The 21,809-nt window shown below is 51.9% G+C and overlaps 3 protein-coding genes across 14 annotated transcripts; 2 read left to right on the top strand and 1 right to left on the bottom strand.

The window, feature by feature from the left end:
* Positions 1-401: 401 nt before the first annotated feature.
* Positions 402-6,717, top strand: USP21 (ubiquitin specific peptidase 21). 2 transcript variants are annotated; one of them, XM_027527856.1, is made up of 13 exons: positions 402-734; positions 1,556-2,176; positions 2,982-3,041; positions 3,169-3,289; positions 3,519-3,630; positions 3,812-3,967; positions 4,478-4,542; positions 4,842-4,945; positions 5,127-5,213; positions 5,496-5,574; positions 5,804-5,911; positions 6,016-6,130; positions 6,341-6,717. In XM_027527856.1, exons 2-13 carry the CDS (start codon positions 1,577-1,579, stop codon positions 6,429-6,431), a joined length of 1,698 nt encoding a protein of 565 aa, XP_027383657.1. In that variant the 5' UTR covers positions 402-734; positions 1,556-1,576; the 3' UTR covers positions 6,432-6,717. The 2 variants fall into 2 exon arrangements, with proteins under 2 accessions (XP_027383657.1, XP_027383667.1); XM_027527866.1 differs by lacking the exon at positions 5,127-5,213.
* A 662-nt stretch (positions 6,718-7,379) lies between these two features.
* Positions 7,380-11,248, top strand: PPOX (protoporphyrinogen oxidase). Of its 6 annotated transcripts, none has more exons than XM_027527889.1 (13): positions 7,380-7,620; positions 7,789-7,883; positions 8,031-8,165; positions 8,301-8,416; positions 8,599-8,731; positions 9,035-9,179; positions 9,289-9,479; positions 9,916-9,976; positions 10,155-10,273; positions 10,357-10,467; positions 10,567-10,716; positions 10,908-10,950; positions 11,030-11,248. In XM_027527889.1, the coding sequence occupies exons 2-13, from the start codon at positions 7,797-7,799 to the stop codon at positions 11,170-11,172; spliced, it is 1,434 nt and encodes a 477-aa protein (XP_027383690.1). In that variant the 5' UTR covers positions 7,380-7,620; positions 7,789-7,796; the 3' UTR covers positions 11,173-11,248. The 6 variants fall into 6 exon arrangements, with proteins under 6 accessions (XP_027383690.1, XP_027383699.1, XP_027383678.1 ...); XM_027527898.1 differs by having other exon boundaries at positions 7,772-7,883; XM_027527908.1 differs by having other exon boundaries at positions 7,394-7,620; positions 8,285-8,416.
* A 96-nt stretch (positions 11,249-11,344) lies between these two features.
* On the bottom strand, positions 11,345-17,156 carry B4GALT3 (beta-1,4-galactosyltransferase 3). Of its 6 annotated transcripts, none has more exons than XM_027527962.1 (8): positions 17,065-17,151; positions 16,102-16,247; positions 15,481-15,755; positions 14,740-14,975; positions 13,776-13,966; positions 13,545-13,667; positions 12,246-12,350; positions 11,345-12,135 (listed from the first exon to the last, which is right to left on the bottom strand). In XM_027527962.1, the coding sequence occupies exons 3-8, from the start codon at positions 15,740-15,742 to the stop codon at positions 11,862-11,864; spliced, it is 1,191 nt and encodes a 396-aa protein (XP_027383763.1). In that variant the 5' UTR covers positions 15,743-15,755; positions 16,102-16,247; positions 17,065-17,151; the 3' UTR covers positions 11,345-11,861. The 6 variants fall into 6 exon arrangements, with proteins under 6 accessions (XP_027383763.1, XP_027383782.1, XP_027383743.1 ...); XM_027527981.1 differs by having other exon boundaries at positions 11,823-12,135; positions 15,481-15,779; positions 16,809-17,145; XM_027527942.1 differs by having other exon boundaries at positions 11,823-12,135; positions 16,809-17,145.
* Positions 17,157-21,809: the final 4,653 nt, after the last annotated feature.

The raw sequence follows: 21,809 nt of genomic DNA, 5'->3' as shown, positions 1-21,809 counted from the left end.
ACATGTACGACCATCCTAGTTCAGGGGGGAGGGGGAAATGGAGGAAGCTCTGGTCTGGACCAGAATGAAAGGAAATCCTGACTGCTGTCCCTGCTGCTGAAGTCTGCTCATGTGCTTGAGCAGGGAGCCTCCTGCTTCGGCCTGCAAGATGACTGAGGACTGGTTTTGAAGGGTCAGTATTCCCTACCCTCCGAGGAGCTTCCCATCCCTATGTGGATACTTCTCTGTTCTGTGGGCTGGACCCTACGTTCGCATCCCTGCTCCCTGGGAAGGTCTGTGCTGCAAGCCGGGGGGCCATACAACGATTGTCAGGTTTATATCCTTTAGGGCCACAAGATGGGGCGATGGGACTCTACTTTAGGGACTTGCTTTGGAATGATGGTCTAAAGAAAATTTTTGGCAGAGCTGGGAACTGGCGGTCCTAAAGTTGGCTGTGTTTCCATGGTGTCAGCGGCGGAGCCAAGGGGGCGGGTTCACGCAAGCGCCGAGGATGCAAGTGGGTGGATTCTGAGTGTGGGTGCGCAGGCGCCCTGAGAGACAGTGAAGCCGGTGGCCGGTGGCCGGGCGGGACCAACAAAGATGGCGGCGGCCCCTGCGGCGGGAGAGAGCTGGGCGATAGCTGCGGCTAAAGCTGCAGCCGGGCCCGCGGGGGCGCTGCGCGAGGGTAGTAGGGGGTGGCCCTGAGCTGAGGCCTGACTCCGGTTGGCCTCCCCCGCCGCCTCACTCGGGGACAGGTACGGTCCGGGGCGTATGGCGTGGGGGGTTCCGAGGGAAGACTGCTCCAGACTCGAGAGATCGCCCTCCACAAAGGCAAAGCCGCTGGGGTCCTGGCAGGCCTGAGAGAACTGGGCTGGAGGGACCAGCATCCTTGGATCGTGGAGAATATGCCTCTGGACCCCGTAGCCAATCAGCAGCCTCGGCCTTTCTGCCCTCGAGGGGGGCGGACCCGGTTGAAAGCTGCTGTGGTGGGCGAGGTGCAGAGCTTGAGGGTCAGGGAATTAGTTGTTCGTCCTCCCTGCTCGCCACTGCCCCTAAGCCCCGACATCACTTTGGAGCTCAGAGGCGGGGGGAGGGAGTGATTGGCAAGTCACCCTTTTAATCTGCTTCATTTGCAGCCCGGAGGGGCAGAGGTTTGAGAATGGAATGCTATCTTTGGGGCTGTTGTACTTGCATCCACACCCCTATTTGACCACAGGTTCTAAATGACCCAGAGCACATCCCACTTGACTAGCCAAGTATGGGGGACCTTCATGAACATTTAGATTATAAAGACAGGCGAGATAGGAACTGTCTTTTCATTGGCTCTCCAGTAAAGCTATATTCTGCAGGAAGAGGGTAAGGAATGTAGAGTCAAACCTCTGGACTGCTATCATTCATTCATTCATTTACTCAATGGTTACTAAGTGTTTACTTTGTGCCAAACACTATGCTAGCTATTGGGGATACAATGACTGATATGATACGGTTCCTGCCCTCCATGCATATAGCCAGGTATGGTAGCCTAGGTTCCCACCTCCCTCCATGTTCAAATGTTGACCCTGTCTTCTTCTCCCAGGTCCAGCCTGTGGCGTCCACAATGCCCCAGGCTTCTGAGCACCGCCTGGGACGGACCCGAGAGCCACCTCTTAATATCCAGCCCCGAGTGGGATCCAAGCTACCATTTGCTCCCCGGGCCCGGAGCAAGGAGCGACGAAACCCAGCCCCTGGGCCAAATCCCATGTTACGACCTCTGCCTCCTAGGCCAGGTCCCCCTGAGGAACGGCTCAAGAAACTGGAGCTGGGACGGGGACGGACCTCAGGCCCTCGTCCCAGTGGCCCACTTCGGGCAGATCATGGAGTTCCCCTGCCTGGCTCACCACCTCCAACTGTGGCTCTGCCTCTCCCATCCAGGACCAACCTAGCCCGTTCCAAGTCTGTGAGCAGTGGGGACTTGCGTCCAATGGGGATTGCCTTGGGAGGGCACCGTGGCACTGGAGAGCTGGGGGCTGCACTGAGCCGCTTGGCTCTCCGGCCTGAGCCACCCCCTTTGAGACGTAGCACCTCTCTCCGCCGCCTCGGGGGCTTTCCTGGGCCACCCACTTTGTTCAGCATACGGACAGAGCCCCCTACTGCCCATGGCTCCTTCCACGTGATATCTGCCCGGCCCTCTGAACCTTTCTACTCCGATGACAAGATGGTGAGGATTCGCCAGCACACGTGGCCTTCCATGTCCACACGTTCCTCCATGCCTCCAGCTTTCTTGCCATCATATGGCTTTCCTTTCTCCTTTTCCCCCAAATTTCTTTTTCACCCCTTCATTTCAGTAGTGTGGACTCTCTTCTCCCTTACTTAAGTACTCTTGAGCCTCATAGACCCTTTTTGGGCTTGTCTGTGACTCCCCAGCATGGTTTGCCATTTCATTCTCCAAGGAATTAACTCAACCATTTGGAATTATTTGGGTCCCCAGGCCCTTAATTTCCCTTGCTGTGCCTTCTCTCCTAGGATGCTTGCCTAGGTTTAATTAATCTCTGGAGCAAAGGAGGGGCGGGCTCAGAACATCTGAGCTAATGTGGTTGCCCATTTCCCCAAGCTAAGTGAGCTAGGCTGATTGAAGTTGGAGCCATCAGGAGAGGGTGTAGAAAGGGGCCACGGGTGCAGGAGGGGGCCTTGCGGGTAGCAAGGTGGGGGTGGGGAGCAGCTGGGCAACCATGCCAGTGCTTGGGGAGTTGCCCCAGGAGTTGCATCGCCGGCTAGCTGGGCAGAGGAGTAAGTGGGGAACAGATGGGACAGCCATGGCTGAGACCGTGGTACACTCAGCTGTGATGGGCTTACTGCTCATGGCCAGTGAGGTAGGGAGACCCTGATACTCAGTGAGGGAAGAAGTGTAGAGTTTGGGGGTGAAGGATGGGACGGGGAAGGCAGTGGGCAGCATGCTGTGGGAAGGTTAAAGTGCCAGGTACGGTATACAGGCACCTGTTGACTGTTCTGTACTGACCTTCCAGGCTCATCACACACTGCTTCTGGGCTCTGGTCATGTTGGCCTCCGAAATCTGGGGAACACGGTGAGAGCCATTCTTCATCCTTCCGAACAGGAATGTGGACTGGTGCTGGTGACAGGCATGGGGAGGGAAACTAGAAGCGCAGCACTGAAGTTCTCCTAAGGCTTCTTGGGTCTCTCCTGCTCCCCAGTGCTTCCTGAATGCTGTGCTACAGTGTTTGAGTAGCACCCGGCCTCTTCGGGACTTCTGTCTGCGAAGGGACTTCCGTCAAGAGGTGCCTGGAGGGGGCCGAGCCCAGGAGCTCACTGAAGGTAGGGCCACAACTCCTGCTCCCCCCTTTCAAGTCCTCTTTCCCCCAAAAAAAGGACTTTGTAGGTTCCTCTGCCAGTAGCAGTGACCCTGAGCCTGAAAGCTGGCAGTTGTATCTGTTTTTCCCTGTGTCTGATTTCCTAGAGGTTGTTTTCCACCCTCTGGGCCTCCTCTCGCTTCCCTCTTGTAGTCATTAACTTTTGTTTCCCTTCCCCACTCCCATCCTAACAGCCTTTGCAGATGTGATTGGTGCCCTGTGGCACCCTGATTCCTGTGAAGCTGTGAATCCTACTCGATTCCGAGCTGTCTTCCAGAAATACGTCCCCTCCTTCTCTGGATACAGGTGGGAGAGCTGGAGGGTATGGGATTTCTCTCTGGCCTTGTCTGGGGGTAGGAGCCCTGGCAGCCTCATTCTGAGCCTTGAGATGCTCTTCATCCAGGAAGTGGGGACAGATGTCTGGGAAGGGATTAGTGACTGTGGACTAGGGAGGAGTCAGTTGCCCATGCTCTTTGTCTGGCTGCAGCCAGCAGGATGCCCAAGAGTTTCTGAAGCTCCTCATGGAGCGGCTACACCTCGAAATCAACCGCCGAGGCCGCCGGGCTCCACCAATCCTGGCCAGTAGTCCTGCTCCCCACCCACCCCGCCTTGGAGGGGCTCTGCTAGAAGAACCTGAGTTAAGGTAAGGTTGCTCCCCCTCCCTCTTCTCCCCAGTAGTTTATCAGCAGCATTCATCCTTCATAGAAGTGAGTTAGTCATGGTTGAGGCTGTAGGGTCCAAGGAAATACATAGTTCAGAAAATGGTTTGTGAAGCAGTGCAGAAGCAGGAAGAAGGAAGGAGGAGGCTGAGGGGCGCAGATGGAAGCAGAAGATAGTGCTGTGGCTGTCACCATATTGACGGAGGAGGGGATAATTAATTTATAAGGTACAAAAGGGGTTTGGAGCCAGGTGGAGGAAGACGGCATGTTCTTCCCCTGTCTACATTCCTTTGTTTTCCTCTCACCGGAAAGTCCTCTGAAGGAGGGCTCCTTTGACTCTTTCTTGAAATTCAAAGAAGGAGCCGGGGCACAGAGGGGGTCGGGTATGGGGTGGGGTGGGGTACAGGGCTTTGTGGATCATTTCAGTGATGGTGGGGGTGCCCAGCGTTCCTGCTGTCTTATGGATGCTTCCCACTTGCCTTGCTTTGTGGTAGCGATGATGATCGAGCCAACCTAATGTGGAAGCGTTACCTGGAAAGAGAGGACAGCAAGATCGTGGGTATGGAGTAAAACAAAGTGATGGAGGGAGTGTCTGTGTGTCTGTGTGGGGGGGAAGATCGTGGGTATGAAGTAAGGCAGTGATGGGGGAAAGTGTGGTGGGGGTGGCGGTGCTGGCTTGGCAGAAAAAATCAGTACTGTTGAGGGGTATGGGAACAGGACTGGGTGGTAAAGCTGTTGGGGGTTTGTGAGGAGTGTTGGTGGTGGGAAAGGAAAGGTCAGGTAAGGAGGTGGGATTCCAAGAAAGCACCTTAGGCATCCCATAGTGACTGTTTCTCCTGCCTCTTTGCTTCTATCTAGACCTGTTTGTGGGCCAGTTGAAAAGTTGTCTCAAGTGCCAGGCCTGTGGGTATCGCTCCACGACCTTCGAGGTTTTTTGTGACCTGTCCCTGCCCATCCCCAAGGTGGGATTCCAGAAGATTCCAGGGGTGGATGGGACATGGGTTCTGTGATGCAACCCTCCCACCCCTAGTGTGGGAGGGAACCCTCTGGGTCTCTGGAGCAGAAATGAAGCTTGGATTACTTGCGAAGAGTTGGAAAAGTAAATTCATACCATGCTGACCCTTCACTCCCCTTTCCCCCCAGAAAGGATTTGCTGGGGGCAAGGTGTCTCTGCGAGATTGTTTCAACCTTTTCACCAAGGAAGAAGAGCTAGAATCGGAGAATGCCCCAGTATGTGGGGGTTCACAAGGGATATAGTAAGGGTGGGAAGCCGGGGTGGGGAGCTCCATATGTGTAAAAGGGGTTGCATGGTGCCTGAGTATGAAGAATGACACGTGTCAGGGTTTGTAAAGGAGTTTCAGGTATGTCCTGGTGCTTCCAGGGCAAAGGGCAGCGGCCCAGAGGATGCAGAAGTGTATGCAGAGCACAGTGAATTTGTGAGTCAGGATGCCAGAAAAGCTAGCTGAGGTGAGAAACACGTTAACCTTATAACATAATTTGACATTTATTTAGGTGTGTGACCGATGTCGGCAGAAAACACGAAGTACCAAAAAGTTGACAGTACAGAGATTCCCCCGCATTCTCGTGCTCCGTATCCTAATCTTCAGATTATTTCTCCCATTCATTCTTTTTTCCACATTTTCCATGTTTACAGAAGCTGGACATTTGGGAATTCAGTTTGCCTTAGGAAAAGCCGGCCACTCCACCTTTCCCTATCACGCTCCCCAAATGTGTTCCAGGAGGGGTGGTGGACAACATTCAATTCCTCAGCCCCCCTCAGAGGCCCTCTGCCTCCCAAATTCTCCTTAACCAGAGCTTAGATCTTAATCGATTTTCCGCCTCCCGAGGCTCCATCAAGAAAAGTTCAGTAGGTGTAGACTTCCCACTGCAGCGACTGAGCCTAGGGGACTTCGCCAGTGACAAAGCCGGTGAGTCTGATAGGGAAGGTCTTGGGGAGCTCCATGCAGGGGAGGGAAGAGTGAGAGCGGGGCACAGCTCTGACTGTAAGATTTGGTCGTCTGTAACCCTGAAGGAAGCCCCGTGTATCAGCTGTACGCCCTTTGCAACCACTCGGGCAGCGTCCACTACGGCCACTACACAGCCCTGTGCCGGTGCCAGACTGGCTGGCACGTCTACAATGACTCTCGGTGAGAAGAGCCTGCTACTCCCCTCCGGCCCTGTCCCCACAGCAGCCCTGACACCTTTCCCAAAGAAGAAGCCCCAGGAGAGCACAGTGCCGGGCGGTGGGGGCGGGGTTGGTATCCTGATCACTGCCTGGATGCTGTGAGGTTGATCTTGTGGGGAGGTAGAACACGCAGAGATGATCACACCTCTTTCCCCATGTCCCTTCTTCCTAGTGTCTCCCCTGTCAGTGAAAACCAGGTGGCGTCCAGTGAGGGCTACGTGCTGTTCTACCAACTGATGCAGGAGCCACCCCGGTGCCTGTGACATCCCTTTTATGCCCTGGCACCTGTGAAACCCTTTCAACACCCTTAAGCCCCCAGGCTCCCCATTTACCTCAGAGACGTCTATTTTTGTGTCTTTTTAATCGGGGAGGGGGGAGGGGGTGGTTGTACCTCCCATTATTTTTTTTATTAAAAAATACCCTTTCACCTGGAGGCTCCCTTGTCTCCCAGTCCCATGTACAGAGCTCCACAGGCCCCTGCCCGTGTACAGCCCCCAGATCCTCTACAGTCTCACTTTTTTTGTGAATAAATTTATTAAAAAAAAAAAAGATGTCCTTATTTGTGTGTTTTAAGGGTGTGGAGATACAGAACTAGGCCGAATGGGGAGTCTTCCGGGGACCCAGTTCCCTCTCCGAACAGATGGGGGCACGCTCAGAGCCGTGGGGGTGGGGATGCGATGGGACCAGGACACGGTGATGCCAGGGTTTACATTGGGAGGAGAAGAGGGAAGGCAAACTTGAGACCCGTGAAGCTGTAAGGAATCCTGGAGCTAGAGGGCGGACACGGGGGTCCACGGGTTTTGCCAGCGTAGGGGGCTGCCTCTCGAGAGCTTGGTACCCAGGGACCCCTGTGGATAAACACGGTACGCTGCCGGGCTGCCCTAGCTCCCACAGGCCCAGGCTGTTGCTAACATCAAGGAGCTGTTGATGAAGCCACCTCCCCACGGACCAGCCTCCAGTGTCCCTATCTACTCTCCCTACAACCAAAGCTCATGGGACCCTCCCTGCAGGGTTCTCACCCTAGGTGGGGCCTGGGAAGCTCGACCTGGGTAATGCTGACCAGGATTCAGCTCTCGCCGCTCCAGCCCTGAAGGGAGAGTCGTGCGAGATATGGCCGCTCTCTCCAGCCCGGCACCGAACCAGTTAATCTCCAGCTTCAGAGAACCGCCTTCTACAGGCTGGAGCATCCGCGAGACTAGAATGGACGGAGAGTCGGAGAGGCCAAAAAGCTTGGGGGCGGAGGCTACGGGCTGAAAGCACTAGGCCTAGATAGGGGTGGGAGGGAAAGCGCTCCAGAACACCGGCGTCCAGTTGGGTCCCCGAGCCCTGCGCGAGCAGATAGCGTGGGCGTGGCCCTTATCCGCCTCCCCTGTCCCCCCGGATCGCCGGCGGGGTGATGCGCTGAGACCTCTACCTCCTCCTTTCGCCTCATTTTTCTCGTTCCCCTCGTGGGTGAGTCCTAGGCCCTGGGAGGGGACCTCAGAGTTCCACCACCCCATCCGCCGGCTCTGGGTTTCCCCGAAAGCAGCGAATGGCCGGGGGTGGAACGCGGAGCTCGCAGGTTTTCTGGAGAGCAGGCTGCTTGCAGTCACGCTGTTCGTAGTGCCTCTTCACCCGCAGGTTTCTTCATGGGCCGGACCGTGGTCGTGCTGGGCGGAGGGATCAGCGGCTTGGCCGCCAGTTACTATCTGAGCCGGGCCCCCTGTCCCCCCAAGGTGAGTGCGCCACGCTGCCAGAGGGAGCGCCTTTAACACTTCTCTCCCATTTCCAGCAGGAGCGAATGCGCCGCCCCCTTTTTCTCCTGACCACTTATGCCGCCGAAGCTGTGGCTGTAGGCTGCAGTGTCTCCCTCTTGCCCTCAGGTGGTCTTGGTGGAGGGCAGCGAGCGCCTGGGAGGCTGGATCCGCTCAGTACGAGGGCCAGATGGTGCCATTTTTGAACTTGGACCTCGAGGAATTCGGCCGGCAGGAGCCCTGGGAGCCCGGACCCTGCTCCTGGTGAGCGGCTTGTGCAATGCCTAGGAGGTATTGCGGAGAGGCCTTCACTAGAGGATAGAGTTAAGGGGAGCAAGTGGATTTGGTGGCCAGTCCTTTCCTTAGTATATCCTCTTCTTGAGGACGTGTGGAGAGCAGGTTTCTGAGCTTGGCTTGGACTCAGAAGTGTTGCCGGTCCGGGGAGACCATCCAGCTGCCCAGAACAGGTTCCTGTATGTAGGTGGTGCTCTGCATGCCTTGCCCTCTGGCATCAGGTAACGTTGTCACTTCCTTACTACCATCCTTCTCCTTTGCCCTTGTCCTCACATCCCTTCCATTTCCTCATCTCCCAGTCTGTCAGCCCTCCCAGCAAAAGGGGCCAAACGAATAGAAATGATCCCCTGGAGCTGGAGAGGTAAATCAAAGCTCCCTTTTCACTGTGCCTTCCTCCATGCAGGGGGCTCCTCCGCCCTTCACCTCCTTTCTCCAAACCTCTGTTCTGGGCTGGGCTGAGGGATTTGACCACCCCTCGTGGCAAAGACCCTGATGAGACTGTGCACAGTTTTGCCCAGCGCCGCCTTGGTCCCGAGGTAACACCACCCAGAAGCCCCCAGATCCCTCCCCTTCTAAACCGGCTGCATATCTACCACTGGGGCCCAAACCTACCACTGGGGCCTCTTCTGTAGCCTCTGAAAATGTCCTCTTCTCTTCGTACCCAGTAGCCCCCCAAACTCAGTGTTGAGGTGAATGCCTTCACTTCCTTCCCATCCATCTGTTGTAGCCAGACTGCTTTCCAAGTAAACCCATGCTGCCCCCATTCCCTACCAAGCAGGGATTAGTGGAAATTAGTGCAGTTTGTTCCTTGGCCTCTCAATCCTAGTCTCACCCTTAAGGTGGCGTCTCTAGCCATGGACAGTCTCTGCCGTGGAGTGTTTGCAGGCAACAGCCGTGAGCTCAGCATCAGGTCCTGCTTTCCCAGTCTCTTCCAAGCTGAGCAAACCCATCGTTCCATATTACTGGGGCTGCTGCTGGGGGCAGGTGAGGGGGCAGTTGGTTCAAGGGTTGAAGATATTAAGGACTGCCAGAATGAGGGACTGGAGGCAAGGGGTGCTATTTTAATGATTCTTCTCTGCTTCCTCCCCTGCAGGCCGGGGCCCACAGCTGGACTCAGCACTTATTCGCCAAGCTCGGGCTGAGCGCTGGAGCCAGTGGTCACTCCGTGGAGGGCTGGAGACATTGCCCCAGGCCCTCCACGCCCACCTGACTAGTAGGGGTGTCAGTGTTCTCCAAGGCCAGCCAGTCTGTGGGCTCAGTCTCCAGGCAGAAGGGCGCTGGAAGGTAGGTGAGCCTCCTGGACTGTAATGAACCTGTGTGTTAGAGTTTTCATCTTTGTTTAAACTCCAGGACTGGAGTTTCTCTTTTTCTTCTGTCCTACAAGCTGCTTAAGTATGGGCTACCCCAGGTTCTTAGGCCTTCTTTGTGGACCTTCCTCCAAGACCATCTGATCCAGATCTGTGGATAGAAGTAGTACTTATATATAAGTGGCTCCCAGCTAAGGGAAAGAACCACCCAGCTCTACTAAACATTTCAAATTGGCCCACTGGCTTTTGTCTGGCCCACTTGCTGGAGTAACAGGGGGATGGTTTTTGTTCTGACAACATAGTCAGTCTCTTCATCCTGAGTCAGCATCCAGTCTCTCTCCTGCCACTTGGGTGCTGGAAAACTGAGGCACAATTCCCATGATTTCTGTCTTTTAATGTTTTCATCCTTTCAGGTGTCTCTAGAGGACAGCAGCCTGGAGGCTGACCACATTATTAGTGCCATTCCAGCTTCAGGTAATGGGATAGCCACCCTCCCCTTCCCCAGCCAGGGTGAGGCACCCTAGCTTCTTCCTGGGCCAACGGGACCATACCATGCCCTTGAACTGCTCATCCCTGTGGGGATCTTATCCTAAGGAGGGTGGCCAAAACTGCACTGGGAACGCCTACTGAGGCAGGCTGCTCTCTCCTCCAGTGCTCAGCAAGCTGCTCCCTGCTGAGGCCACACCTCTGGCCCGTGCCCTGAGCACCATCACTGCTGTGTCTGTGGCTGTGGTGAATCTGCAGTACCGAGGAGCTCGTCTGCCTGTCCAGGTGTGACTCAGAAAAGGAGGCGAGACAGACACGGGCTCAACTGGAACCCTTCCGTCCTGACCCATTCTCTTTGTTTTCTTCAGGGATTTGGACATTTGGTGCCATCCTCAGAAGATCCAGTTATCCTGGGAATTGTGTATGACTCCGTTGCTTTCCCTGAGCAGGATGGGAGCCTGCCTGGCCTCAGACTGACTGTGAGAGAAGGCAGCCATGCTTAGTGGGGGTTTCCAAAGGGCTCCTCTCTGCCCCAGTGCAGTAAGGCCAGGCTGGTCAGTGCCATCTTCCCTCCTTAGGTGATGCTGGGAGGTTCCTGGTTACAGACACTAGAAGCCAGGGGCTGTGTCTTATCTCAGGAGCTGCTCCAACAGGAGGCAGAGAAAGCTGCTGCCACTCAATTAGGACTGAATGAGCCACCAAGTCACTGCTTGGTCCATCTACACAAGGTGAGTTGGTAACACAAGGTAAACACTCTTCAGCTACCTAGTAGAGGCAGGCTTGGAAGCACTGTCTATCCAGGCCTGTTGTTGTTCAGTTACTAAGTCATGTTTGACTCTTTGTGACCCCACGGAATGTAGCACCCAGGCCTGGGATATCAATAATAATGTTTTCCCTGTATCCCTTTTTCTCTCCCCAGAACTCTATCCCCCAGTATACATTAGGCCACTGGCAAAAACTGGGTAAGTTGAGAAAGCAGCTGGGCTGAGAAGAGCCGTGAAAATAGACCCCAGCTGTAATATTCCTTTTCTTCCCTTTCAGAGTCAGCTGCCCAATTCCTGGCTGCTCAGAAGCTGCCTTTGACTCTGGCTGGGGCCTCCTATGAGGGGGTTGCTGTCAATGACTGTATAGAGAGCGGGCGTCAGGCAGCAGCCCGTGTCTTGGGCACAGAACCCAACAGTTGATCCTCAGCTCCCACTTCTTCTTGCCCCTGGTGGCAGGGATTCTCTCACCCATGAAAATAAAAGTTGCTAAAGCTTGGCTTGGCCTGGCTGTTCTGTCATCCAAGGGCAGAAGGTGGGGGTGGGTGAGCAAAGATAGGCAAAGAGTGCCTGGGACGCAGAAAGCAGGAGAGGAGGCGAGACAAAGTCCTTTATTAGAAAATATATCAAAATCCCAGCCCCCTGAGCCAGGTCCAAAAGAGGGAGCTACTCCATTACTGGCAGAAAGTACCCAGGGAGGGGCTTCCTTCAAACACACTTCCTGGGAACCATAAATAGAATAAATATTCACAGAGGTCCCGGGAGAAGCCAGATCACTCTTCTCTCCATGGAAGAAGAAGGGATTTTGGGTCCAGCCCTGCTCCTACCCCATGGGCAGGGGACTCCTAGGAGTCATCACATAAGTCATGACATCAAGGATTCACAGTCATAAGCCCTGGCAGGTGACCCTAGAAAGAGAGACCTCCAGGGCCAGAGGAGCCCAGCTCCAGTCCAGCAGTGAGGAGAGGCCCCTGCCCCTAGCACAGCAGTAAAGTTCATTTCCTCACATCCCTCTAAGAGCAGTGAGGAGCTGAGGGTGGGGAAAATATAACCCCTCTGATTCAGTTTCATGATTAAAGTGGGAAAGAGTCAGTTTCATGATTAAGAAGGAGTCAGTGTGAACCATGAGGAGCTGTGTGGTTGGCAGTAGGCAGAGGGCCAGGCCTGGCTGGGGGCCGGCGCTGCAGCATCTCCTGACGGAAGGCTTGGGAGGAACCAGGCGGGTAATGGGGACCAGAGGAAGTCCGGGGACCCCGAGGGTCAGTTCCAATGTCTGCTGTGATGTTCGTATAGAGAGGGCCCAGCTCTCGAGACAGCAACTGGTATGTCAGTGAGTTCATTCCATCTTGAGTCCAGGAATTCTGGGTACGGACCAGGAGGTCAAACCTGAGGGTTACAGATTGGAGACTGAGACCCGGAAAGGAACAGCCAGGAATCTAGAAACTGTAGAGCCCTAAGGGTTCACTAGTAATTCCCAGGCAACCCTCCCGTCCTACCTGTGGGGATTTTCCTCGTTGCCCTTATCTCCTCGGTGCTTCACCATCTTATAGTGTCCCACGGATGTGGGGGGACGAGATATCTTCATCCCAGCCAAGCGAACCCTATGGGAAAAGTGAGGGCACCTTGGAGGATCCAGAGTGGAAGAAAGCTGCTGACAGGTGAGCAAGAAGAGCTAAGGCCAGCGAGGGAGGAACTGCATGTTTCTTTACACAAAGAATAACTAACTTGACAAAGGGCCGAGTACTGGAAGGGCAAACAGAAAAGTCAAACAGAAAGAAGGAAAGGCTGAAGAGAATGTAAAAGCTGGCTGTCTCCAAACCCTCAGGGCCTAGTGCAGGCACGCTGGGGGCTATAAACCATTGGCAGAGGTAGCTTTGCACCTCCCACCTGTTTCCCAAATGGCTCCTAGGAGCTGCCTTTGCTATCTGGAAAGGACAGGGAGAGGAACCATTTTGTCAAAAAAGGTAGGACAAAACTGGGAACCACAGACCCAAGCTCAGCAGTTCTTACTGAGATTAGTGGCTGAGCAGCCTCAGCTCTGATGCACTCCTGTCCCCCACCCACATTTAAGAAAAGTGTGGAACCAGGAAATCAAGACCTGGAAAGAAATGAACTCCAATTCTGATACACAGAAGCAAGAAGTGAGGATGGCTGGGGAAGGTACTGAAAGAATACATACATTTAGAAATTGCTGGGTGCTTTACACACATACAGAAGACAAGAATTCATAGAGATCTCTTCCCAGAGGACAAAGCGGGAGGAGAAGCAAGGGGCCCAGCATATCAAGCCCAAATAGTCAAATGACATATGAAATTGGGTCAGCTGAGGCTGAAGGTCAAAATGTTTTATATGCTAAAAATAAGCTGGCATCATGCCAATGGCACAGGCCCTTTATTTAAAAAAAAAAAAGTGATTCTGGACTATGTGGAGCAGAGCCTTTCCTCTTCCAGCTCTGCAGGAAGTGGTTTGGATGCAATCCTAGCAGAGGCAGGACTAAACAATCTCTAGGCCCCTTTCCAGTTCTGGAATCCCATGATACTATTGGGATTGATTGTATTGATCTTGTCTTCTCTCCCGGGAATGTTATTAACCAGCTCTAAGGGACTGAAAGGTAACAGAAGGGGGAGCAGCATGCAAAGCCTGACCTGGGTAGACCGCAAAGATAAGGGAGAGGAATAGGCACCGTTCAGGACCAGGGAGCTAAATTAGTGTTAAAAGACTAGGGCTAGAGGTGGTCTTAGAGGATAGGGATCCAGGCTGGGGTCAGGGAAGAAGGTGGTGGCAAGAAGTCTGACCTGGTAGCAATGTCGTCATCCTCACCACCCCAGCCCCAGTATTCATTGGGGAAGCCATTCATCTTCAGGTACTGGTCAGGAGTGAGCGCTGAGACCCCGCCAAAGTACTGGGGATACGGGAGGCTGGGGAAAGAAAGATCCTTGGATTCCACACGTCTTTTGGGAGCCATCCCTCCTTCTTCCACTGGATGGTGGAATACCCTGCTTCCAGTACCCTCCTGTGCCCTCTACCTGTATCCAAATTTGTTCATGGCAACAGCAACGTGCCGAGGTCCTCGGGGATCGCACACATACAGGTTGTGGTCGTTCTCTGGCAGGAGATCCACATCATGCAGAAACAAGCAGTCCCATTCTTCATCTCGCAGGGCCTCCCGCACCCCGACATTCAGCAGCTTTGCCCTGTTAAATGTTCCATTTCCAGCCTGGAAGATAATGGAGGAGGACCAACTAGGTCTATAGGTGGCGTGGAGAAGAAGCATAAAAGTGAATGGAGGGAAGTCAAAGCAGGTTATGGGATAAAGAGGATGAAGAGAAAGACAACTTCTTTGTTTTCTCATTCAACAAAATTTTTTGAGCATCAGTATGTGCCGGATGGGCTTCCCTGGTGGCTCAGATGGTAAAGAGCCTGCTTGCAATGCAGGAGACCTGGGTTCGATCTCTGGGTCAGGAAGATCCCCTGGAGAAGGGAATGGCAACCCACTCCAGTATTCTTGCCTGAAGAATCCCGTGGACAGAAGAGCCTGTCTGGCACAGTCTATGGGGTCGCAAAGAACTGGACATGGCTGAGCAACTAACACACATGTGCCTGACACACACATGCTACTATTTAGCATTTAATCCCAACAACCATGTGAAATAGGTGGTATATTGGTTACCACTCTTTGCCTCATTTTAGCAGGTTGGGTGTGTTGCTCAAGGTCACATATGGAACAAATAGCAGAACCAGAACTTTAGCCCAAATCTATCCACTTCCAAATTCAACAACAGAAAAATCATGGAAGATTACAGGACAACGGGAATATCCTTAAGAAGAAGCATGGGGCTAACATGTTGGCAGAGCAGTGCAAGCTGCTGCTTTCTTACATTCCACAGTCTGACCCTCTTTTAATTATTTTGAGACCCATTATATGAGAGTGGAGTGGAATTTGCTTGAGGCTTCCTTATAAAATCACAGTGGCGTGGGAACTGGGAGTACCTGGTGGATGACATAAATGCCGTAAGCAAGCTGCTGGCGCTGCAGGAACGGGTGCAGGTGGTAGAGCAGCAGGCGCAGGTGGTGCTCCCGGGCACGGTGGGGCACAATGATGGCTGTCCGGGACCGGGGCTCACACCTTGCAGGGCGGTATCGGCCCCCCGGTTCTACCCGGGGATTCCTCTCCACAATCTCTGCCAGCGATGGCACTGGGCTAAAGGACACGGATATGGGACCCACTGTCGGGAGGGAATGACAAGGTCAGGGATTAGAAGGTCAAGGAGAAATGTCCCTGTCAGTCTGATTCTGGGACTCAGCTCCCCCAAGGGCTTGCTCAGAAATCTCACAAAACCTTGAGTTCCCCATCATTGGGACAACTTTGCAAAGTCTGGAAGGTGAAGGCTCCTCACCTAGCCTGCTTTATTTTAGGGTTCCTTAACTCTCCCCTGCCTCACAAAGTTGGAAGCTTACAGTTAGCAGGTGGAGAGAACAGGACTTCCAACTAACTCCTAATCCTACCCTGAGGCATGAAGAGCCCATAAACAGGCAGGCAATGGAAAGCTGTGGCTCAATCAAAGAACCCAAGTCGAAACTCCAAATTTAGAGTCTATCTATCTCAACATTAGCCTACCTTCCAGTTCCATGACCCTCCAGTTTGAAGACCCACTGCTGCCATCCTATACTTGTCCAAGCCTCCCTGTCCCCACACCTTGGCCTTGCCTTCTGCTTTCCTTCTGCACTCACCTAAGAGAGGAGATCGTTCGGGACAGTATGGCAGGCCTTGAGGAGCTGGGAGGCCCCCTGGGGCAACAGGGGCCCCAGGCATGTGACTGAGGTTACTGTAGACATCATGGGGATGAGAATAGTCAAATGCCGGCTCCTGCTCTCGGCCAAAGAGGGCACTGAGGCTTCGAAAGCCCCCCAATGACAGGTACATCATGACTGCCAGCTGGGAGCCCACAAGTAGGGCCAGGGTGCAGGGCCGCTCCAGCAACCTCCGCAACATTCTGTGCTGGGGTCTGGATGAGAGAGAGAGGAAAGTTCTGGGAGTGGGCAGGAAGGCAGCATGCCAGAAGAGAGATCATTGGGTATTGATGAAGGTGGTGGGCAGGGGTAAAGAGGAAAAAGGAAAAGAACAGAGTCACAGAAGGGAGCACACACCGATACAGAAAGAAATAGAATGTAACCATCGGCAGGCCGCACCACCTGTCACTCCCAGCCTAAGTTTCACTCTCCCCCACCCCTCCCACCACCTACTCAGTCCCCACCCCCAAGAATGCTTACATCATTCAGGTCCCAAGGCCATTCCAGAGCATTCTCTGGAGAACATTCCTTCCAATTTTAGAGGGGGAGAGATAGACTCACCTAGATTCAAACTGTCTTCTTCAGGATCATGGGGACTCCAGGAGGTCCCGGAGGAGCAGAGATGTGAAGCATTATATAAAATTGGAAACGTAACAGAGGACAGAGACAGGCTCCATCCAGCACGCCAACAGCAATCTTGGGACCAGCTGGAACAGAAGTGGTCAAGGATAGCCAGCCACCCCCAGAGGGGCAGAGGGCAGGAACAGGGTGAAGCCGGTTTCTCAGCTCGGGAAGCGAGCGAGGGAAAGTGGTTGGAGAGAAAAGGGGTGGAGCAGGAGATGCTAGGTCCCCGGCTCTGCCCCAGCCATCCTATAGCGTGTCAGATTCACTCGGTATGTAACCATCCCCCACCCCAACAGGACCAACCTGTTTGGGGAGTGGGGACAGGGCAACTACTGGAGATCTGGGTGAGGCAGTCCTAACAGGACTGTGAAGTGGCCTCAAGAGAACCCAGGGAGGCGGAAGAAACCGGCTCCTTTCCGTTCTTCACATTTATGGGAGCTAGCTCCGCAGGTGCAGGGAGGTGACCACCTGGGAGCTGCAAGCAAACAACCCCGGAGCGCGGCAGGAAATAGGATGGGGGTGGCGTCCTCTACCTTCTTCTACCTTTCTCCATCCTAGCGAGGATGGGGATCAGGGTTATTGATGAAATGAGATAGGGAGAGGGAGGGCTGGGCAGAACCTGTCAGGAACCTGGGCTAGCTCACCTAGAGGGGCGTGGTCAGCGGTCTGGAAGGGGTTACAGCCCAGTTCTTCCGAAGCAGCCTCATCTCATCCCACGCCAACCTCCTCTGGCGATTGCTCTACCTTGCAAAGTGAGACCGCCGGCCTCTGTCCGGACTTGCACTTAGGTCTCCCTCCTTGCTCAAGGCTGTTTACAGCCTTTACCCAAAACTTCTCACCTTCCCAATCTCTCAAACCTTTCTCCAGGGCCTCTCACCCCACCATCTCCAGCCTACACACCTGGCCTTCTGCCGCCCGTCGTCACCGCCACCCGGACAGCCGGGCAGGAATCGCTGCCGCCATCTTGGAAGCGGGCGTCGCGGGGGCGGGGCCTCGCGTCACGGGGCGGGGCCTCGGAAGGGTGGGGGTCGTCCAGGCGTGGAGCGCAGGGTCTGAGCACCGCGGGGATGGTGGGGCTCGCTTCAGGCCGCAGGCAACGAGGGGCTCGACGTTTTGGGAACCGGCGCAGGGTCTCTTCCCCATTGGACCGACTCCTAGCAGGATTCCATTCCCCACCCCTCAGTTCAGCCTCTCAGTCGTGTCCGACTCTTAGCGACCCCATGGACTGCAGGATGCCAGGCTTCCCTGTCCTTCACCAACTCCCGGAATTTGCTCAAACTCATGTGCATCGATCGAGTCGGTGATGCCATCCAACCGTCTCATCCTCTGTCCTCCCCTTCTCCTGCCTCAATCTTTCCCAGCATCAGGGTCTTTTCAAATGAGTCAGTTCTTTGCATAAGTTGGCCAAAGTATTGGATTTTAAGCTTCAGCATCAGTCCTTCCAATGAACACCCAGGACTTATTTCCTTTAGGATGGACTGGTTTGATCTTGCAGTCCAAGGGACTCTCAAGAGTCTTCTCCAACACCGCAGTTCAAGAGCATCAATTCTTCAGCGTTCAGTTTTAAGATCCAACTGTCACATCCATACATGACTACTGGAAAAACCATAGCTTTGACTAGACGGACCTTTGTTGGCAAAGTAATATCTCTGCTTTTTAATATGCTATCTAGGTTGGTCATAACTTTTCTTCCAAGGAGCAAATGTCTTTTAATTTCATGGCTGCACTCACCATCTGCAGTGATTTTGGAGCCCAAAAAAATAAAGTCTGTCACTGTTTCCATCGTTTGCCCATCTATTTGCCATGAAGTGATGGGACCGGATGCCATGATCTTAGTTTTCTGAATGTTGAGTTTTAATCTAGTTTTTTCACTCTCCTCTTTCACTTTCAGAATCAAGAGGCTCTTTAGTTCTTCTTCACTTTCTGCCATAAAGGTGATGTCATCTGCATATCTGAGGTTATTGATGTTTCTCCCTTGATTCCAGCTTGTGCTTCATCCAGCCTGGCATTTCGCTTGATATACTCTGTATATAAGTTAAATAAGCAGTGTGACAATATGCAGCCTTGACATACTCCTTTCCCAATTTGGAAGCAGCCTGTTATTCCATGTCCAGTCCCCCCTAGACTTATAAAAACAGCCAGTCCTACCAGGACCTTCCTCGGGGCCAAGAAGGACCGAGAGGCTGCTGTGTCAGAAGACCTATCACCCCAGGCTGGTCGGAATAAGATTCTCAATGTGTCAGTGGCCCCCCCTGCAATCTAGTGCCACTTATTATCAAAATTGTTTCCTGCTTGGGGTACATCTTTGCAGACCACTCTGGTGTATTTTTGTATCCCCAAGGTATCCCTCAGGCCTTGAAATAGAAATGGTTAATAAAACAAGGAAATATTGAGTATGAAGGGGAGGGCAGCATCTGCTTTAATGTAAAAATGTGTTTCCCCAGATGTTAGAATAAGACGGAAGCTCTGCTAATATGCAATATGTTTATCTTGTGGCTTCTTGTGGCTACCCGCTTTGAATATTGTGCTCCTTTAGAAGCAGATGATCAGACTGAGAAAACTTTGAATAACTCACAGTGTCTGCCTCAAAAACCTCATGTGCTTATGTGGGGATGGGAGGAGTTACAGACAATATAGTGTAATAAATATGATAACCTAGAAATTGCACCTCATTCACAAGTTGAAGTTTGGGAAAGATTTCCCAGAAGTGACAGGAAACCTAAAGTACGTGTCTATAGCGTGTCCTGTTGCATAAGTTTCTGTTTCCACGCGGCTATTTTACAACTCTGTAGGTAGCTAACCCAATGTAAATTCTATTGTCTGACAGAGGTTCAATTAACTCCCTCCTCCCAAATTTGTGGAAAAACAGTTTTGCCTTCATTTACATATTTCTGTATCCCTGATCTACATAAATGTGTCTATTCTTTTGTTCAGTTGCTCAGTTGTGTCCAACTCTTTGCGACCCCATGGTCTGCATCATGCCAGGCTTCCCTGTCCTTCACCATCTCCCAGAGCTTGTTCAAACGCATGTCCATTGAGTCAATGATGCCATCCAAGCATCACATCCTCTGTCATCCCCTTCTCCTCCTGCCTTCAGTCTTTCCCAGCATCAGGGTCTTTTCCAATGAGTCGGCTCTTTGCATCAGGTGGCCAAAGTATTGGAGCTTCAGCTTCGGCATCAGTCCTTCCAATGAATATTCAAGATTGACTTCCTTTGGGATTGACTGGTTTGATCTCCTTGCTGTCTGAGGGACTCTCAAGAGTCTTCTGCTTGTTTCCTTGTGAGTTAAATAAAACCTTTAACAGGTGTTCATTTTTATACATGTATTAACAAAAAGTCTCTTCATTGACCAAATTTTAAACAGGTCCCCTGAGCCCTCTTTTCCGATAGACCTCATCCTTGGGCCTGTAGCCATTTTTAAGAAGAATCCGGTATCAGTTTAGCAAGAATCCCCTTACCTTTAATTTCTGATCTCCTTGGCCTGCTTTTATCAAGAATTTTAAGTTGGTTTAGCAAGAATCTTCTTATCCTTGATGTAATTTTCCATCCATTGACTCTTTCATTCTGCTTATTGGCTATAAATATCTATTTGTCCTTACTGTATGTAGAGGGAATTCCTAATAATGTACTTTCACAGCCTTGAGAAGCTCCATAGAAATAGCACCTGGAAAAACAGCATATATTAAGAAACTATGTTAATAATTACCTTTCATGTTTTTCTTAGAATAATATCCTTGTTAAAAACCCCAAGGCCAGACCCAGAAGGAAGTATGACTGGAATCATGAAAGCATGGACCTTGAAACACCGGGTCAGAGTCAGGCATGAATGTTGCTTCAGTTCAGTTCAGCCACTCAGTCGTGCCTGAGTCTTTGCGACCCCATGAACCCCAGCATGCCAGGCCTCCCTGTCCATCACCAAGTCCCAGAGTCCACCCAAACCCATGTCCATTGAGTCGGTGATGCCATCCAACCATCTCATCCTCTGTTGTCCCCATCTCCTCACTGTTTACTCGCTTGCTAATTGTTCCCAAGACTAGCCCAGAAGGGAGAGGCCTGGGGTGAAGACAAAGAGATCTGGACTCTGTCAGTGTCGTCCAGGACATTTAGGAGTATGTGACTGAAACAGCATGTGTCTTGAGAAAGATAATATCTGAGACAGTCTTGTGGTCTACAATTAGGAATAAAAGCTGGACTCAGAGTGGACTCTGCACCTCAGTCCAATAGAGGCGGCAGGTCCCTGACCCATTGCCCCAGATTTCGTGTTCTGTCTTCATTCTCATTGCTCACTTCTGGACCATTAGAGCAACAACTATATTCAGAGTTGAATCCAGTCTCTCTCTGACTGGGACAGTGTTGGCCCCTATTGTGATAATCCTGAATAAAATCTTTCTTACCATTTTAACAAGTGTCAGAATAAGTTTTTACAGAGTGAGAGTTATAATTTTACCCTTTTCTGAAAATTATCTTTTAACAGATGGATTGTGTTCTAGACCAAGAAAACCATAGTGCAGTCTGAAAATGAGGAATAAATTAGGGCATTGGGGAAATTAAAAAATGGATCAGTAGAGCTAAATGATAGGGTGAGGGGAATGATGAGAGATGAGACTGATGAGGTAAATAGGTGCCAGATAATGAAAGAGTCCATAAGCCACATTAAAAGAGATTTTTATCCTGAGGGCAAGACAAAGGCCTTAAAATGCTCAAAACAGAGATTTTAGGAAGTTTGCTCTGGTGGAAACGTGGAGCATTATCAGAGGGGTCAAGGCTGGAAGCAGGGACCTATTAAGGTTACTGCAGAAATCCAGGAGTGAAATGAATCTCATGCAAAGTAAGGTAATTTCAGTGGGACTAGAGGGAAGAAGACAGCTTTGAGAACTTTTGGGAGGCAAATAGGACTTGGTGATTGATGGCATGTGCCAAGTCAGGGAGTTAGAAGACTCCAAGATGAATCTTGGATTTCTAATGTGGACCAATGGACATTTAATGAGAAACAAAACTTAGAAGAGGCAAATTTGGGGGAAACAGTAGTGATGACAAGTTAAACTTTGGCCTTAATGAGTTTGATGTGCCTGTGAAGGCTTATAATTATATAATACTGGATTTCAGTACAATAGCAACTTTTTTTTTTGGCTGCATCAGGTCTTCACTGCATTATGGGGAGTCTTTCATTGTTGTGCAGATTCTCTAGTTGTGGTGTGTGGGCTCCGGAGTTGCAGCATACAGGCTTAGTCACTCCAAGGTATGTGGGATCTTCGTTCTCCCCTGCATTGCAAGGCAGATTTTTAACCACTGGACCATCAGGGAAGTCCCACAATGGCAGCTTTGAAACCTCTGTCTGTGTGATGTTGAGCAATACACTCTCTGGGTTTATCTGTACAGTGAACCCATCTTAAAGGGTTTTGTGATATTTAGTGAGAAGTATGGGAAAGGGCCAGCAAACAGTGGATATTCAATACATCTTAATTTTGAGCACAAAATAGGAGTCAAGTAAAAGCCCTACTTTTTTTTTTTTTTAAGTTCTCACTATATAATGGAAAAGATAGACTTGTACAGAAAATTGATATAGATCTCATCTAGAGGACTTTTCCTCTGAGCCTCTCCCCCGCCATGATGTTCTACTCATAAAACTGATCTTCACCTTCTA

This window comes from Bos indicus x Bos taurus, chromosome 3 (assembly GCF_003369695.1).
Source record: "Bos indicus x Bos taurus breed Angus x Brahman F1 hybrid chromosome 3, Bos_hybrid_MaternalHap_v2.0, whole genome shotgun sequence".
NCBI lineage: Eukaryota > Metazoa > Chordata > Mammalia > Artiodactyla > Bovidae > Bos > Bos indicus x Bos taurus.
Note: the sequence above shows the minus strand (reverse complement) of the source record. Positions and strands in the feature narration are given on the sequence as shown.

Excerpts from the sequence above, each read along its gene's own strand:
- USP21 (XM_027527856.1), top strand. The coding sequence starts at position 1,577 with ATGCCCCAGGCTTCTGAGCACCGCCTGGGACGGACCCGAGAGCCACCT. Across the intron at positions 2,177-2,981 it reads TCTACTCCGATGACAAGATG|GCTCATCACACACTGCTTCT; the intron begins GTGAGGATTCGC and ends CTGACCTTCCAG. Across the intron at positions 3,042-3,168 it reads TCCGAAATCTGGGGAACACG|TGCTTCCTGAATGCTGTGCT; the intron begins GTGAGAGCCATT and ends CCTGCTCCCCAG.
- PPOX (XM_027527889.1), top strand. The coding sequence starts at position 7,797 with ATGGGCCGGACCGTGGTCGTGCTGGGCGGAGGGATCAGCGGCTTGGCC. Across the intron at positions 8,166-8,300 it reads GAGCCCGGACCCTGCTCCTG|GTTTCTGAGCTTGGCTTGGA; the intron begins GTGAGCGGCTTG and ends TGTGGAGAGCAG. Across the intron at positions 10,274-10,356 it reads GAGCTCGTCTGCCTGTCCAG|GGATTTGGACATTTGGTGCC; the intron begins GTGTGACTCAGA and ends TGTTTTCTTCAG.
- B4GALT3 (XM_027527971.1), bottom strand. The coding sequence starts at position 15,742 with ATGTTGCGGAGGTTGCTGGAGCGGCCCTGCACCCTGGCCCTACTTGTG. Across the intron at positions 14,976-15,480 it reads CGAACGATCTCCTCTCTTAG|TGGGTCCCATATCCGTGTCC; the intron begins GTGAGTGCAGAA and ends CCCTCCCGACAG. Across the intron at positions 13,668-13,775 it reads ATGAACAAATTTGGATACAG|CCTCCCGTATCCCCAGTACT; the intron begins GTAGAGGGCACA and ends TTCTTTCCCCAG.